This window comes from Salmo salar, chromosome 02, assembly GCF_965601325.2.
Source record: "Salmo salar chromosome 02, fSalSal1, whole genome shotgun sequence".
In the NCBI taxonomy this organism is placed as follows: domain Eukaryota; kingdom Metazoa; phylum Chordata; class Actinopteri; order Salmoniformes; family Salmonidae; genus Salmo; species Salmo salar.
In genome coordinates this window covers 57753799-57771034 of record NC_138292.1, presented here as the reverse complement: position 1 = coordinate 57771034, position 17236 = coordinate 57753799, and the positions used below count along the sequence as shown (strand labels likewise).

The 17236-nt window shown below is 43.0% G+C and overlaps 1 protein-coding gene across 1 annotated transcript; it reads left to right on the top strand.

Annotated features, from left to right (window-relative positions):
- Positions 1 to 650: 650 nt before the first annotated feature.
- On the top strand, positions 651 to 16792 carry LOC106587723 (WAS/WASL-interacting protein family member 2). Its single transcript, XM_014176330.3, has 8 exons — positions 651 to 1130; positions 2695 to 2828; positions 3298 to 3430; positions 5113 to 5229; positions 6615 to 7400; positions 13123 to 13359; positions 13991 to 14101; positions 14469 to 16792. Exons 2-8 carry the CDS (start codon positions 2766 to 2768, stop codon positions 14510 to 14512), a joined length of 1491 nt encoding a protein of 496 aa, XP_014031805.3. The 5' UTR covers positions 651 to 1130; positions 2695 to 2765; the 3' UTR covers positions 14513 to 16792.
- The last annotated feature ends 444 nt before the right edge of the window (positions 16793 to 17236 follow it).

The following is a 17236-nucleotide window of genomic DNA, read 5'->3' as shown; positions in this document are numbered from 1 at the left end:
GTTCTAACGATGAACTTTGCCTTAAGATGCTTTTGTGAAACCGGGCCCTGTTCAATAGGTTCCAAATGGGAACAAATTACTTGAAATGGAGGCGGCAGGCACTACCCGAAACGTGCGTTTCCATTTGAAAACGTTTGCTCCCATGTGTGCCTAATGAACCTGACCCAGGTTTAAATTGGTGTCCTGGGTCTGAATTATGCAACAACTAAATATCAGTACACCAGTGAGCAGAGATGTTCAACAGTGCCTTTCCTGTCATGTGGGTGAATGGCAATGCAACATCTCATGCAAATGGAGTCATTTTATAAAATTTTCAAATAAAGATGTGATTATCTTTGCAAAATACCTAGTGTCAGATTGTCTATGTCTGGGATATCCACAATATTTTTGTAAAATTAATTCAGATTCACTAAGTGCAATGATTTCATCACAGTTTGTTCACTTGACTGTACAAGTATCAGACTCATTGAAATGCATGTGTTCATGGCATACATGTAAAATATTGCTTGTAAGAGCAAAATCAAGAAGAGAACCCTGCTCCCCACACTCGATGGTGTTCTCACATAGTTTCTAAACTAATTATAGGTCGTTTCTACAGGTTTCATTATATTTCAGGTCGCTGTTTTCCCAGTTGATAAACTCGTCGGCGGTGATCCTGTTACCTGCCTGCCTCCATTTTGTGTTGGACGGCCCAGTTCCGGGTTTCCGAGAAGCGACAGAAACAGTTGTGAAGCGAGAGTCTCGCTTTGCTTGCTGGTCAAGAGGAGAGCAGAATAAAAAGTATATGAAAATAGGATATAAACTGGAGTTACGCGTAACTCGAATTAGCTTTTGCACCGAAATATAACTTGTTTACAGCCATAGTTAAGACGCCAGCAAAATTTAACTTGACAGCTGTCGCGAGTAAACAGTAACTTAGCTAGCAAGCTAACTTTGGGCATTGGATTTAGTTGATTTCGCTAGCAAGCTAATTTAGCTGCTAGTGTCCTCCAGTTTTTATTACATTTTCTTCGCAAGTAACCAAGAGAGCCGCCTACTGCCTGGGATTGTGTTAACTAGCAAAGTTGCCACAACTGCAGTTTCCATTCATGTTGTTATTGAAGACGAGACTCACAATCCTTCGAGACAGGGTAAGTCACTGCCAATCCACCCAGCTAGTTAGATCAACATGTTATCCAGATAATAACTAGTTGACTCACTTGATATACATTTTACCTAGATTGCTACATTAATTCAAACAATGTCCAGTTAGGTAGTTCAACTTTTAGGCCAAGAGGAAGGAATTGCATTTAAAAATATATATAATTTAGATGATTTTGGGTTCGCTCACCTGGCACCTATTGTAGATTGACAGAGCGTGCGTAGACATTGGCTAGCGACCCGAGACCACTTCTGATTTGGAATGTTCCCTTATCAAATCTGTGTTTACATTTCAGTAACAAACTTAGTCAAATGTTCTGCATATCAGAAAGTGAAATTCAAGTGACACTTCTGACTCAGACCTGCTCGTTTTAGGGTTGCTATTTTGTGACGTTAGGCCCAAAATAGTTACTGACATCGGCACTTTTTTTTACTCTTAGTTTATTTCCCCGTCCACAAAACCAGAAAACGAACTCAATTGGTCACACATTAGGTTGGAGAAGGAGCTGTACACCTCCCCTACCTTGTAAGAATGTCATAATCCTTTGAGGTTTTAATATTGTAGTTCATTGGCAATTCTCCAAGTAGGCCATGTACAAGTGGTAACTGCCAAAATAATGAAAACACTACAGTAAATCAGGAATGCAAAGTATATTGAAAGCAAGTGCATCCATACAGGTGTGGTTCCTGAGTTAGTTAAGCAATTAACATCCCATCATGCTTAGGGTCATGTACAAAAATTCCCCCTTGGGATGACAATGCCCCGTGTGGAAGCATGAGTGGTCACTGAATGGTGTGATGAGCATGAAAATGATGTTAACCATATGCCATGCCTGGTCAGTCACCAGATCTCAACACGATTGAACATTTATGGGAGATTCTAAAGACATTTTGATTGATATAAATGGTTGGTGCCGGTAGTGCAAAAACAATAACATCAGATCTTGTCAATGGATGAAATAGGAAGTGGCGGGCTGTGCTCTCCACTCTCGGTTTCTCTCACTTGAGGTAGCAACTTACAACGGCTGCTGCGTTTCCGTTCCTTATCGCCTCACTGGCAAGCTCACCCGATGACATTCCATTTGTTTTCCTCTTCTGTGAAAACCTGTTCAAACACTCTTAACAGGTAGGTTGTGGAATGGAGTTTAGGGGTGAGTGAAGGAGGGTGGGGTTTGCTGCCTAGCTCAACGTGCTATATGTCCGTATCCACAATGAGCTCAGCCCAGCCAACCAACTGGTTTGGGGAGCTCTACTGAGCTGAATCATTCTAGAGTGAGTATATGCATGTAGAATTACAGAATAGTTGTTTTTAGTGTGGTCCACGCCACCATTGTAGTCAACAACTAGAAATAGAGGTGAATTGTAATGGTATTTGAACAGATGTCCCAATGATATCTTGACTCACCTGAGTTCAATACAGTCCACCAATGTCAAACATGACACTACAAGGATGTACAATTTTACTCTGACCCCAGTTTAGTTCAGGAGTGTATATTTTTGACCTTGTTGTGTGTATTTGACTGTGCCGAGTCTCCCCTCTGTCTTGTTTCGCAGGAGTTTGAGGGTGTACCCAGAGCTGAGACGGTGAACAAACCTCCTCCCCAAGGTGCCCACAGAGGGACAGGATGCCCGTTCCTCCTCCTCCCCCTCCTCCTCCAGGACCCCCGCCTCCCCCCACCTTCAACCAGGTCAGTCCAGCTCCTAAACCGATGTTCAAAACATGACAAAACTCACAAGTCCGCTGAAGGGTTTCTAGAGATTCATAACTACATGATAAAATAACTAATTATTTGCTGTTGTATTGTTACGGATGATACGACACCTACTGGTGTAAGATACTATGCCAAATATATTATTATGCCCACATTTCACATAGTATGATTTCTAGGGTTGCTATGCCATGTTTATAAAGGCTGCATTTCATTGATGCAGTTTTTACCTTTAAAAAAAATACAAACACAAACCAAAAAAGGTCAGAGCTGGCCAAACACACACCCACGCAGGCACCATGTGGATTACTATCAACTTGCACCATAATGCTGCATTGCCATCTATTTTATCTGTTGCTATAACGACGGTACCTTGTGCAGTTCATGTTATTCTCTTTGACATGGTCAACCTAACTAACATGGTGGTTTGCTCATATCCTCTCCTCAGGCGAACACTACAGCACCTAAGTTGAATCGGGATGAGGCGAAGGGGAGAGGAGCGTTGCTCTCTGATATCTCCAAAGGAGCCAGGCTGAAGAAGGTTGGAGTGGTCAATGACAGAAGTGCACCTGTTATAGAGAGTAAGTAGCATAGTAAACATATAGGAGATAGAAACTAACCTTTGCACTCTCCTCATTTCCTGCTGAGACACACACACACAGACACACAGACACACAGACACACACACAGACTATACATGTATGTATACGTACAGTACCAGTCAAAAGTTTGGACACACCTACTCATTTCAAGATTTTTCTTTATTTTTTCTATTTTCTACATTGTATAATAATAGTGAAGACATCAAAACTATAAAATAACACATGTAGTGACCAAAAAAAGTGTTAAACAAATCAAAATATATTTTTGATTATTCAAAGTAACCACTGTTTGCCTTGACAGCTTTGCATTCTCTCAACCAGCTTCATGAGGTAGTCACCTGGAATGCATTTCAATTAACAGGTGTGCCTTGGCAAAAGTTAAGTTGTGGAATTTCTTTCCTTAATGTTTTTGTGACTATCAGTTGTGTTGTGACAAGGTAGTCGGGTATACAGAAGATATCCCTATTTGGTAAAAGACCAAGTCCATATTATGGAAAAACAGCTCAAATTAGCAAAGAGAGATGACAGTCCATCATTACTTTAAGACATGAAGGTCAGTCAATCCGGAAAATGTCAAGAACTTTGAACGTTTATTCAAGTGCAGTCGCAAAAACCATCAGGTGCTATGATGAAACTGGCTCTCATGAGGACCGCCACAGGAAAGGAAGACCCAGAGTTACCTCTGCTGCGGAGGATAAGTTCATTAGAGTTACCAGCCTCAGAAATTGCAGCCCAAATAAATGCTTCACAGAGTTCAAGTAACAGACACATCTCAACATCAACTGTTCAGAGGAGACTGAGAATCAGGACTTCATGGTCGAATTGCTGCAAATAAACCACAACTAAAGGAGACGAATAAGAGACTTGCTTGGGCCAAGAAACACGAGTAATGGACATTAGGCCGGTGGAAATGTTTCCTTTCGTCTGAGTCCAAATTTGAGATTTTTAGTTCCAACCGCCCTGTCTTCGTGAGATGCATAGTAAGTGAATGGATGATCTCCACATGGAGGAGCAGTGCGGGTGCTTTGCTGGTGACACTGTAAGTGATTTATTTAGAATTCAAGGCACACTTAACCAGCATGGCTACCACAGCATTCTTCAGCGATACGCCATCCCATCTAGTTTGCGCTTGGTGGGACTATCATTTGTTTTTCAACAGGACCATGACCCAACACACCTTCAGGCTGTGTAAGGGCTATTTTACGAAGGAGAGTGATGGAGTGCTACATCAGATGACCTGGCCTCCACAATCACCCGACCTCAACCCAATTGAGATGGTTTGGGATGAGTTGAACTGCAGAGTGAAGGAAAATCTGCCAACAAGTGCTCAGCATATGTGGGAACTCATTCAAGACTGTTAGAAAAGCATTCCAGGTGAAGCAGGTTGAGAGAATGCCAAGAGTGTGCAAACCTTGAAGAATCTCAAATATTTTATTTTTTATGGTTACTACATGATTTCATAGTTTTGATGTCTTCACTATTATTCTACAATGTAGAAAATACAAAAAGTAAAGAAAAACCCTTGAATGAGTAGGTGTCAACTTTTCTGTCTGGTACTATACATGCACAATTCTTTGCCACAAATGGCTTTCAACAGTGTTAATGCAAGCATTATCAACACAACAGTGTAACAAGGACATTTGTAACTCTGCTTTCCCAAGAACCAAAGGAAAGTGGTAGAGGAGGTGGAGGAGGAGGGAGCAGTGGTGGTTCAGGGGTAGGCCTTGGAGGCCTTTTCGCAGGGGGCATGCCAAAACTACGATCAGTTGGAGCTGGAGGTAAGCAGAATTTACTACACATGATTACAATGTAAATGCGGCCCTGTAAACTCGCCGGCAGGGATATCCTTGTCTCATCGTGCACTAGTGACTCCTGTGGCGGGCCAGGCGCAGTGCACGCTGACACGGTCGCCAGGTGTACGGTGTTTCCTCTGACACATTGGTGCAGCTGGCTTCCGGGTTGGATGGGCATTGTCAAGAAGCAGTGCGGCTTGGTTGGGTTGTGTTTCGGTGGACGCATGGCTCTCGACCTTCGCCTCTTCCGAGTCTCATCGCTGCAACTCCCGTACAGACAAGACTGTAACTACTTCCAATTGGATACCATGAAATTGGGGAGAACATTTCCTGCTTGCTACAATTCTAATAGTCAAATAAAAAAATTATTTGTCACATGTGCGGAATACAACCTTATCGTGAAATGCTTACATACCAACAATTTAGTTCAATAAATAGTTAATTTAGTAAATATTTCTTATCGCCTAATTTCAAGCAAGTTTAGTGTAGAGAATCATAAGCTGCTGTGAAATATTTTCCATAACCAAAAATATGGTGTTTGAAGCTGGTGTAAAAGACTCAAAAAACAAAACTTAAGAACAGGAAGCATAGAAATGGCACACATCTACCACTTTTAATGAGAATGACATTTCTATGTGAATTTGGTCAGGTCACCCCCAAAAAGTTACATATTGCAGCTTTTAATAGAAAAACAACCAAATTGAATGTTCTAAGTCCACAGCAATGCTTATTTAGATTTTTGGGTGTAGTTTAATGCAAGTTTGCACCAGCAAGAGACTGTTTGGTTAGGGGCCTTTCTGTAGCGCTCGTAATTTCCGAGTTTGCAAAACAAATGGCCACTGGATTGATGCAAATAATCATGATATCATTCTGCCAGATAGGCATAACTACAAAGTAGCCTAACATTTAATTGGGATCTCTACCAGAAGAAGGTTATCATTAGTATTATCGCTAACGACTACACAAAGTGTGGACATATGCACGCACACACAAACACAGACGGGCATTTCTGTGTCATTTCAGAAAGTTGCATGAAAATACGAATCACTGATGCATTTTTTGTTCAGGTCTTATGATTAACTTGGGCAAATTAATGACTAAGTTCAATACATTTAGTTTATTTCCTGCTAAGTTCAATACATTTTTGAATATTTGGTCTGGATTCTGTGATTCCGTCCGTGTTCTCTACAGCATGGATTTTATAGGGCCCTATATAAATATGCTACTATAAATATACTGCAGAAAATGGCATCCAGGCTACTGGATGTTCTACATTTGCCATGAAGCTTGATGTGTATGGGTGAAAGTACGTGAATGGGTGTATTTATGCATAGTGTTCTAAAATGTGTGTTTCTATGCCTTCCTTCCAGACGCCACAGTGGGCAGATCCGCCCTGCGTCCCCCAGGCTCCAGACCTGCAGCCCCCCGGTCCACCCCAGGCCGCTCTACCTCCCCCTCCCCAGGAGACAAACCCTCCCCAAGAGACAAACCCTCCCCCCCGGAGCCCCAGCGCTCCCTCCGCCCCTCTCTCCCCGACATCTCCCGCCCCCCAACCAGTGCCAGCTCCTCCCACTCCTCCACTGGGGGCATGAAGCACAGTACTTCAGGCTCAGCCCCTCCCCCTCCTTCAGGCATGAAACACAGCACATCAGCCCCACCCGCTCCACCTTCTTCGACAGGGGGCATGAAGCCTAGCACATCCGCCCCAGCTCCTCCCCCGCCGTTTAACCGAGGTGGTTACCACAGCAATGTCCCGTCAACCTCGCAACAAAAGGCCCAAGTAGGCTCCAACAACAGCAGGGAGAAGCCCCTCCCCCCGCCGCCGCAAAGAGGCCCGGCTCCGCCCAGCTCTGGCCCCCCTCCTTCATCGAGACCGCCTCCTTCCTCCACGCGGCCGCCCACTGGGGGGTCCTCAGTGCCGCCCCCGCCTTACAGGCACCCCTCTGCGGGCACCTCCAACGGCCCCATGGGGCACCATGGTGTAGATGGGGCTCCGAAACTTCCCCGGAGGCACAACTCACTGCACAAGAAGAACTCAGGCGGCAGCTACGGCGGACGCAATCACGCACCTCCTCCACCCCCCTCGCCATCTGCAGGACCTCCAGGGGGTGGCAGACCACCCCCACCCGCCAGGGAGCCCCCCAGCAAGAGATCAGGTACTAGAACACAGCTCAATGTTTATAATGGGGAGCCCTTAGTCTTATCAAGGGACTACCGTCACAAAGGGTAATGACCTTTTCCAAATCAATCGTTTCTTCCACTCACAATTTCATGGTCTGAAAGGAAAGGATGGGTAGTAGCCATAGTCTTAGACATCTCAATATTTTATATGTCTCATTATGGTGTCAGAGCATGGGCAGTGCCATTGAGTCAATTTTCTTCTACTACTTCTATGAGTTGGCAAACAAACTGAAAGGGGGCATACTGCTACCTGTAGTGTGTTGTTGGAACAGGTATGAAGCCAAGATTGCCGATTTACTGCCACCTGCAGTTATGGAACGTTTGCTCACAAGTATGCAGTGCATTCGGAAAGTATTCAGACCCCTTGACTTTATCCACATTTTGTTACGTTACAGCCTTATTCTAAAATGGATTGAATTGTTTTTTTCCCTCATCAATCTACACACAATATCCCATAATGACAAAGCAAAATCAGGTTTTTAGAACTGTTTGCAAATTCATACATTTAAATATCAAATTTACATAAGTATTCAGACCCTTTACTCAGTACTTTGTTGAAGCACCTTTGGCAGCGATTCCAGCCTCAGGTCTTCTTGGGAATGATGCACCTGTATTTGGGGAGTTTCTCCCATTCTTCTCTGCAGATCCTCTCAAGCTATTTTCAGGTCTCCAGAGACGTTCGATCGGGTTCAAGTCCGGCCTCTGGCTGGGCCACTCAAGGACATTCAAAGACTTGTTCCGAAGCCACTCCTGCATTTTCTTGGCTGTGTGCTTAGGGTAGTTGTCCTGTCTGAGGTACTGAGCGCTCTGGAGCAGGTTTTCATCAAGGATCTCTCTGTACTTATCTCCGTTCATCTTTCCCTCTATCCTGACTAGTCTCCCAGTCCCTGCCGCAGAAAACATCCCCACAGCATGATGCTGCCTCCACCATGCTTCACCGTATGGATGGTGCCAGGTTTCCTCCAGACGTGACACTTGGCATTCAGGCCAAAGAGTTCAATATTGGTTTCATCAGACCATAGAATCTTGGTTCTCATGGTCAGAGAGTCTTTAGGTGCCTTATGACAAACTCCACGTGGGCTGTCATGTGCCTTTTTCTGAGGAGTGGCTTCAGTCTAGCCACTCTACTATAAAGGCTTGATTGGTGGAGTGCTGCAGAGATGGTTGTCCTTCTGGAAGGTTCTCCCCTCTCCACAGAGGAGCTCTATCAGAGTGATCGTTGGGTTCTTGGTCACTTCCCTGACCAAGCCCCTTCTCCCCCAATTGCTCAGTTTGGCTGGGTGGCCAGCTCTAGGAAGATTCTTGGTGGATCCAAACGTCTTACATTTAAGAATGATGGAGGCCACTGTGTTCTTGGGGCCCTTCAATACTGCTCATGTTTTTTTGGTATCCTTCTCCAGATCTGTGCCTCAACACAATCCTGTCTCTGAGCTCTACGGACAATTCCTTTGACCTCATGGCTTGGTTTTTGCCCTGACATGCACTGTCAACTGTGGGACCTTATACAGACAGGTGTGTGGGCCTTTCCAAATCATGTCCAATCAATTGAATTTACCACAGGTGGACTCCAATCAAGGTGTAGAAACATTAAGGATGATCAATGGAAACAGGATGCACCGGAGCTCAATTTCACATCTCATAGCAAAGGGTCTGAATACTTATGTAAATAAGGTATTTCTGATTTTTATTTTTAATAAATTTGCAAAAAATTCTTAACCTGTTTCGCTTTGTCATTATGGGGTATTGTGTGTAGATTGTAATTTAAACAATTTTAGAACAAGGCTGTAATGTAACAGTGGAAAAAGTTAAGGGGTCTGAATACTTTCTGAATGCACTGTAAATTACTGGCTGATCCCTCCTGATGACCCGGATGGAATCATGTGATCCTTACTTAACCATAGGAAGTCCCACCCAGTTGAATGTCCCCAATTGCCGGCCCATGCTAAATTGGGCTTTTGGGCACTAAAGTCCTCTATCTCTGATAATTAGGTCTGACCCCATTTTAGTCGATTGTTTGGTCTATACGCTGATGGTTGACTAAGATATTTTTTTTTGTCGAGCAGTGGCAAATGTATTTGAAAAAATCTGGTCTGATTCATGCCTGTCTGAGTGGACTAATCCATTGTGGAGGCCATGGGGATGGCACACCAGTAGTACATTTACAGTTAATTCCCATAATTTCTAATCTACAATGTTTGTTTGGTTACTGTCATTTCTGTTAATGCAGTCTTTAAATGATTATTACAGTCTTACTGTTGTCATTGTAGGAGTGGGCACGTTGTTTGCAGAGCGCACCACCTAGGCTACACTTGTGAGAAGTTTTGGTTTAGTTCATTCGATTTACGAGTTGTCAATGTGTTCATTGTCTTTTGTTTGGAGTGTTATTGTCAATCTTGAGTAAGGACACGCACCTGATTTATACATATAGAAGTAGGTCTAGTCTACCTGGCCTGCGCGCAAATGTCGACCGATAAATGTGTCCATTTGGGGATCTGATACCATTTCTGATTGTCTTAACTCGCCATCCCTGTGGAGCTTCTCAAAGTATATTTTTCTTCGTCTCAAACATCAAGTAAACAAAGTATGTTTCTACATCCATTGAGAATGACAATAGTTCCTCAATGTAGCCTATTTGAACAATCTTTCCAGCTCTCTCACTTTCGATTATCCCACCACTCAGCATGAAAGGGGGGAAAAAAATAATGTTCTGATCCGGTGGAAACGTCATAAAATAGGCCTAAGGATTACTTATTATCCCTTGCGCAAATAGCCTACAGCTGTGTCTGTTTGTCTGGGGCTCACTGGTGTGGGAAACTGAGGGCCCAGAATATTTTATACACTGTTGCAAGTTTGCTAGTTAATGGAAAAGGTTACCGACCCGCTGTTGTAGCCTATTACCGGCAGCAGCAGGCAGAGGAGGGTCAGGAGTAGGCCTTTGTTCTTCTGGTTAGGCTATATTGATCTCTGGCTCCCTCCCGCTTTAGCAATTTGTGTTTTTTAATGAAAGCATCAGACAAGCTCAGTAGCCTACATAGTTAATTTTGAAAAATATATATTGAAAAATACACCTTTTAAAAATTTCACCCAATCGATTGGTCGAAAGAACACGCGACTCTCGGTCAACCAAGATTTTTTTTTTTGTGGGGGGGGGGGGACAGCTCTAATGGTAATTGCAATATAACAATTGCTCCACCTTTTCAGACCTACATGAAGTAGGACCTAGGGGTTGATTTGGAATTGAGCATTTTGAATGCGCAGCCTCAAATTGTCATTAGATGGCTGAGGCCTCCTGGTTTCTCTGCATTCCACAAGTTCTCTGGAATATTCTGGCATTCCTTGCGTTCTTGTTCTCTCTCTCTTTGCCAGCCTACAGTATCTAGTCTTTCTTGCAACCTGACCAGTCCTGGTCCCTTGGGCATGGTCTGTTATTTAAGGACATACAGTGCATTTGGAAAGTATTCAGACCCCCTGAAGTTTTCCATATTTTGTTACGTCACAGCCTTATTCTAAAATGGATTCACTGTTTTTTTTCCCTCATCAATCTAAACACATTACCCCCATATTGACAAAGCGAAACAGGTTTTTCAACATTTTTGCAAATGTATTGAAAATAAACATAAGTTTGTACCACTCAAGGACAATTTACATAAGTATTCAGTCCCTTTGCTGTGAGACTCGAATTTGAGATCAGGTGCATCCTGTTTCCATTGATCATCCTTGAGATGTTTCTACAACTTCAAGTCCACCTGTGGAAAATTCAATTGATTGGACATGATTTAAAAAGGCACACCTGTCCTATATAAGGTCCCACAGTTGACAGTGCATGTCAGAGCAAAAACCAAGCCATGAGGTAGAAGGAATTCTCTGTAGAGCTCAGAGACAGGATTGTGTCGCAACACAGATTTGGGGAAGGGTACCAACACATTTCTGCAGCGTTGAAGGTCCTTAAGAACACAGTGGCCTCCATCGTTCTTAAATGGAAGAAGTTTGGAACCACCAACACTCTTCCTAGAGCTGGCCGCCCAGCCAAACTGAGCAATCGAGAGAGAAGGGCCTTGCTCAAGGAGGTGACCAAGACCAGCAACTCAGTAAAAGGCACATGACAGCCCACTTGGAGTTTGACAAAAGGAACCTAAAGACTCTCAGGCTATGAGAAACAAGATTCTATGGTCTGATGAAACCAAGATTGAACTCTTTGGCCCGAATGCGAAGCGTGATGTCTGGAGGAAACCTGGCAACATCCCTACTGTAAAGCATGGTGGTGGCAACATCATGCTGTGGGGATGTTTTTCAGCAGCAGGGACTGGGAGACTAGTCAGCGATATCCTTGATGAAGACCTGCTCCAGAGTGCTCAGGACCTCAGACTGGGGCAAAGGTTCACCTTCCAACAGGACAACGAACCTAAGAACACAGCCAAGACAACGCAGAAGTGGCTTCGGGACGAGTCTCTGAGTGGCCCAAACAGAGCCCGGACTTTGGACAAACCTGAAAATAGCTGTGCAGCAACGGTCCCCATCCACCCTGACAGAGCTTGAAAGGATCTGCAGAGAGGAATGGGAGAAACTCCCCAAATACAGGTGTAGCACCATACCAACAAGTCTCGAGGCTGTAATTCGCTGCCAAAGGTGCTTCAACAAAGTACTGAGTAAAGGGTCTGAATGTTTGTTAATGTGATATTTCATTTTTTATTTTATTTTTTACAAATTTGCAAAAATGTCTAAACCTGTTTTTGCTTTGCTTTGTTAGGGGGTGTTGTGTGTACCGTAATTTACAGACTATTGAGCGCACCTGAATATAAGCCGCACCCACTGAATTGGAAAAAAAAGGATTATTTTGAACATAAATAAACCGCACATGTCTATAAGCCGCAGGTGCCTACCGGTACATTGAAACAAATGAACTTTACACAGGCTTTAACGAAACACGGCTTGTAACAAAAATAAATAGGCTTTAATGAAACACGGCTTGTAACAAAAAATAAAACATTTGCAGTGAGCTTTAATTGTCTTTTTGCACTGAGTCAATTCCTCACGCTGCTGTTTCCAACGTCTTATCGACTCATTAAGACCAAGCTCCCGTGCAGCAGCTCCATTTCCTTTTCTAACAGCCAGATCAATCGCCTTCAACTTGAAAGCTGCATCATATGCATTTCTCCCTGTCTTTGCCATGATGAGGGTGACAAAATGACTACCGTAATCAGAATGGTGGGAAGTTTGAGAGCACTCGATTTAATCTAAACAGTAAACAAAAAAGTTGTTTGACCTTAACCCGTTCGGCAATTTCATTGGTCTAATGAAAGCTTCAGGCCGCCAAAAAACTGTGCACGTCACAGAAGGTGTTTTTTAAATAAAAAATAACAAATTGAAAGCGGGAAAAATCCATTAAGCCGCGAGGTTCAAAGCGTGGGAAAAAAGTTGCGGCTTATAGTCCGGAAATTACAGTATATTGATGAGGGGTGGGGGGGACAATTTAATACATTTTAGAATAAGGCTGTAACGTAACAAATGTGGGAAAAAGTCAAGGGGTCTGAATACTTTCCGAATGCGCTATACAACTTCAGTTTACTGTAGAGTACAGTACATACATTTTTCAGAAAGTTACAGGTTGGAAGGGACATGTTTGCTGCTATGTGATTATTTTAATCAGGCATCATCATGGTCTTACTATTGTGTGTGTTTTGTTTGCTACTGATGCAGCCCCTTCTGCACCCAATCCTGGGTCACGAAACGGGGGTGGTGGGCAAGCCCCTGTTCCCCCGCCCCCCTACCGGATCCACAGTGCTGTCACTCCCAACACCACCTCCTCGGAGCCACCCCACCACACCCGGGGGCCCAGGCCCCCTCCACCCCCTTCATCTTCCTCCCGCACTGGACCCCCGCCGCCTCCCCCGCCCATCCGCAACGGACACTCCTCTTCCTCCAAGTCCAATATAGGTGAGTCAGGACAGGCTCATTTCCTCCATCTCCCAGTCTTGGTCGTCAGTGTCCCCTGTACTTTCTGGTGTTCTTGCAAGTCCAGTTTTTGAGCAACTGTCACTGCGTTTGATTAATATGATGTGATTGATGGCTTTTCTTCGCTTTAGAATCTCTTGTGTTGGGTATTAGCCTCCACAGATCTGAACACGGTCTACTTTGGAACACTATGGCCATTTGTTAGTTCTCAAACCAACAGACATGTTGGAGACACTAGTAGCCTAGTTGTTGTTGGTAGTAGATTGTCAGGTATTATAGCCCCATATTCAAATGCCAGCTCAGTCATGCAAATGTTCCTCTTAAATTGTGACCAACCCAGAGCATTCATAGAGTTCATAGTCAAATTAAAGTTTCCAGGAGAACTGACCATTGTGCATGGCATTGTTAATGGAAATGGAAATTACTAGAGCAAGCTCGAGAAGTCAAAAATACATGACTTCTAATTTGTTTATATGCTGGACCAATGCTAAAATGTTACTGTACTTTATTCATTCTATTACTGTAATAAGGTCTTGGCCTTCATTTTTTTGCTAGTTTAGTGCTATCTTGACTTACATTGTTGTGTTGACCCTTTACCTTTCTGAACCCTCAGAGGATTTTGAGTCCAAGTTTGACTTCCACCCAGTGGAGGACTTCCCACCCCCTGAGGAATATAGGAATTTCACCAAGATCTACCCCAGCAAAAGCAATAAACCTGGACCAGGTACAGGCTTAGGCTTAATTCATTCTCCACACCACTGCCTGCATACATACTGTACACAACATCCAATATATGGCCTCTGCACTACTGTGTCACAATGTTATTACCATATGGAATGTCAGCTGGGATTGAGTTAAAGCGAATATGGGCTCTTTCAAGTCGTCTTTCCGTGATTCCTCGCATTCTGTCGACTTGCTGCCTCTGCAATCGTATTGGAGAAGGTCCATGGTCCCTTCCCTTCTTCTCCCATGCGTTTTAAGAATGATGCGAGGAATTGAGAAAAGATTTATAGAAAATAAAGAGCGAAACGGTTGTTTTTGGAGTTAAGAACTGACCTGATGTAACCTTTTGTTTCCTCTACTTCCTGTAGGCATGATCCGGGGAGTACCTCCAGCGCCACCATTGGCAAGGTGAACTATGGAATTCAGGAGCAAAAGGACTTTAATAAGTCACTCGGTCTAATCAGAGGACGTTCAGGGGAGTGGCACGACACTTGAAACACACACAGGCCTAAACGTAGACACTTTATATGACCAGGCGGAAGCAAGTCAACCCCCAAACACTATAGAAAGTTCACTAGTCTTGTTCGACTTTTTTACAAACCCTACACTACCAGTAGCTCTCTTTTCCACAAACACTTCAGACACTTCTGTTTCAGCATGATAGAACAAAACCCACTGAGGTGCTGAGGAACTGACCTGTTTGACTGTGAAGTGGCCACAAGCCAATCTTTCTGCAAGATGGGGGGGGGGGGGACATTGCATTGATTATACTTTATAGCAGCAGGGCCAACGAAGAATTCTGCATTCCATCTTTTGAAATGTGTGCATAATCCATAATGATGATGATTTCCTGCGATATATGAAATAATGTTTTTTAAATGTTCTATCGTTAACCGCAGTAACTGTGTCGTCTGTAGGACAAAATAGGGGACACACTAACGTCGCCAAAAATGCGTTGGGTGTCAGTTGGTATCTATAGTACGTGGTGTGTTTTCTATAGGTTTTTTAAAATGCCGCACTTCCAGTGCCCTGAGAAGGTAAGGTGTGGAATAGAATTCTCTCCTACCTTGATGTGCCAATAGTTGGGTGGAGTAGAATGAGGGGCCTCTCACACTTAGGAAAGCTGTCGTTTGCGTCACACAGAAATGACTTAGTTTTTTGGTATGAAACAGGGATAGGAGAAATTACTTGAATGCTTGTCATGTTATGAGAGGGCGAGTCTTGCTGACAGTGCGTGACACCGTGCAAAGACTGTGAGGAGCATTCCCAACTAGATATTTTTTTGTTCTTCCTCATGGCATTGCTCTGTGGCAGCATAACAGCTTAACCGTGGCGTCTGTGAATGCCATGTTTTTACACTAGAGGAGAACAGAAACTGCTGCTCTGATGGGTTGCAGTCTAGATTTATTCGAAACAAAACATAAATGCTTCTTCATTTTGTCAACACTACGAAATGTGTCAGGGATCATTGCCGCTCCTCTTTAATGATCGTTAGCTGCCAAAGCTCCTTTACTTTATTGATCAAGGAAGGCGTTTGAGAGTACTGTATGAAATTCTACTTTCACTTTATTCAATGCTGTTCCTGTTTCCTGCCACAATGGGGCGATCATGGATAAATTATTACCCTCATTCCTTTCTTTGGACCAAGGGTAGCTTTGCAGGGCTGTCAGTCATTCAACCCTGTCTTTCTGAAGTTCCTTAAAAAAAAAAAAAAAAAAAAATGTATTTTTTGAAACTAGAATATTTGATTTTATTGCTGGTGGCCCTTTGGAATAGACTGTATCCTGGCCAGAGGGATACCATAATGCTTGAGTTTTTAATGCATTCCTATGCAAGGAACGATTTTGTTTGTATTCTCACTTCTCGTTGGTAGCAACTAACCAAAAAGGAAACACCTAAGTGCCAGAAGAAGGTGTAGGGTGAAATTGCTCCTAGGTGCTGATTTGGGGTCAGTTTTGTATTTTCCCTACTAATGTTTTAAGGTTTGGATTGGGGAGGGAATCTTATCCTAGATCTGTACCTATGGGAAACTTCAACAGGGAACTATTTGGGCAGAGTAGGCCCCAGAAATGTCGTCATGGTGGATTTATATAATTTTTATGACTTAGGAGCTCCTAAATGTGTGATACCTAAGCTGTCATTACATTGTAGCTTTGTGATTTCTGTTATGATTCCACTACAGTGAAAGAGAACTACATGGACCAGCTACACGAGAATAGATTCCTTTCTCTTCTCCATTCCTTTTATGTAGTCCTCAGGCTGGTTGTTGCCTTACACATCTATTGTCATACTTATCGGTACCAGTGCATTTGATAAAAATAAAAGTGAGTCTATTAAAAATGCAATAAATAATGTATATTTACATAAAGTATGAGAAATATGGTAATCGTAGTTATTGATATATTTTAATGTTTGTAAAAAGCTTGTAATATAGGGAGGAAATTGATTAAAATGTTTAACAACAGTCCAGTTGTGGGCTTTGTCTGACAGCCAGAGAGACGGGTCTCTTTGCAGCACTTCTCTGTGTCTGACAGTGTGTGTAACTTGTGTGATTGATGGATATGTTTAGTCTCACACAGGTGACTCATTGACTATGTGTGATTCTCATGTTCTCACCCTGTTCATTTCACTTGTTAATCAACCATGTTTTATCATTTGAAATAAATATATGCTTTTGGGGGGAAAAGGGGTACATGATTGTTTTGGTGTCCATTGTATTTGACTCTTTATCAACATCTCTATCATCCATCTTTTAAGCTTCTTGCAGATGCAATTTACAGTAATTTATTGTGGAAGTTAACAATGTTTGAAATAGCTTACACAGAAACAAATAACTGAAATTAGTTGGTTTTTCAGTTATACACATGTAGCATCATTAAAAAAAATATTTCGATACGTATGCCAGAGCACAGATGCAGAAGTTCTAGTAATTCTCTTAAACTGAAACCAAGTTACTATCAACACCAGAGAATATTGTGTTAAATGTTACACCAGACAATGCTGAGTTTCCCGGGAAATTTCCAGTCCGCCAAAATATATATTATTGAAACTCCCGCCACCATGTACTTGTGTGACGTAGACACTGACGCTCCCTGACAATCGAAGATGAACCAATGAGAGCCTGGGAAATAACAAA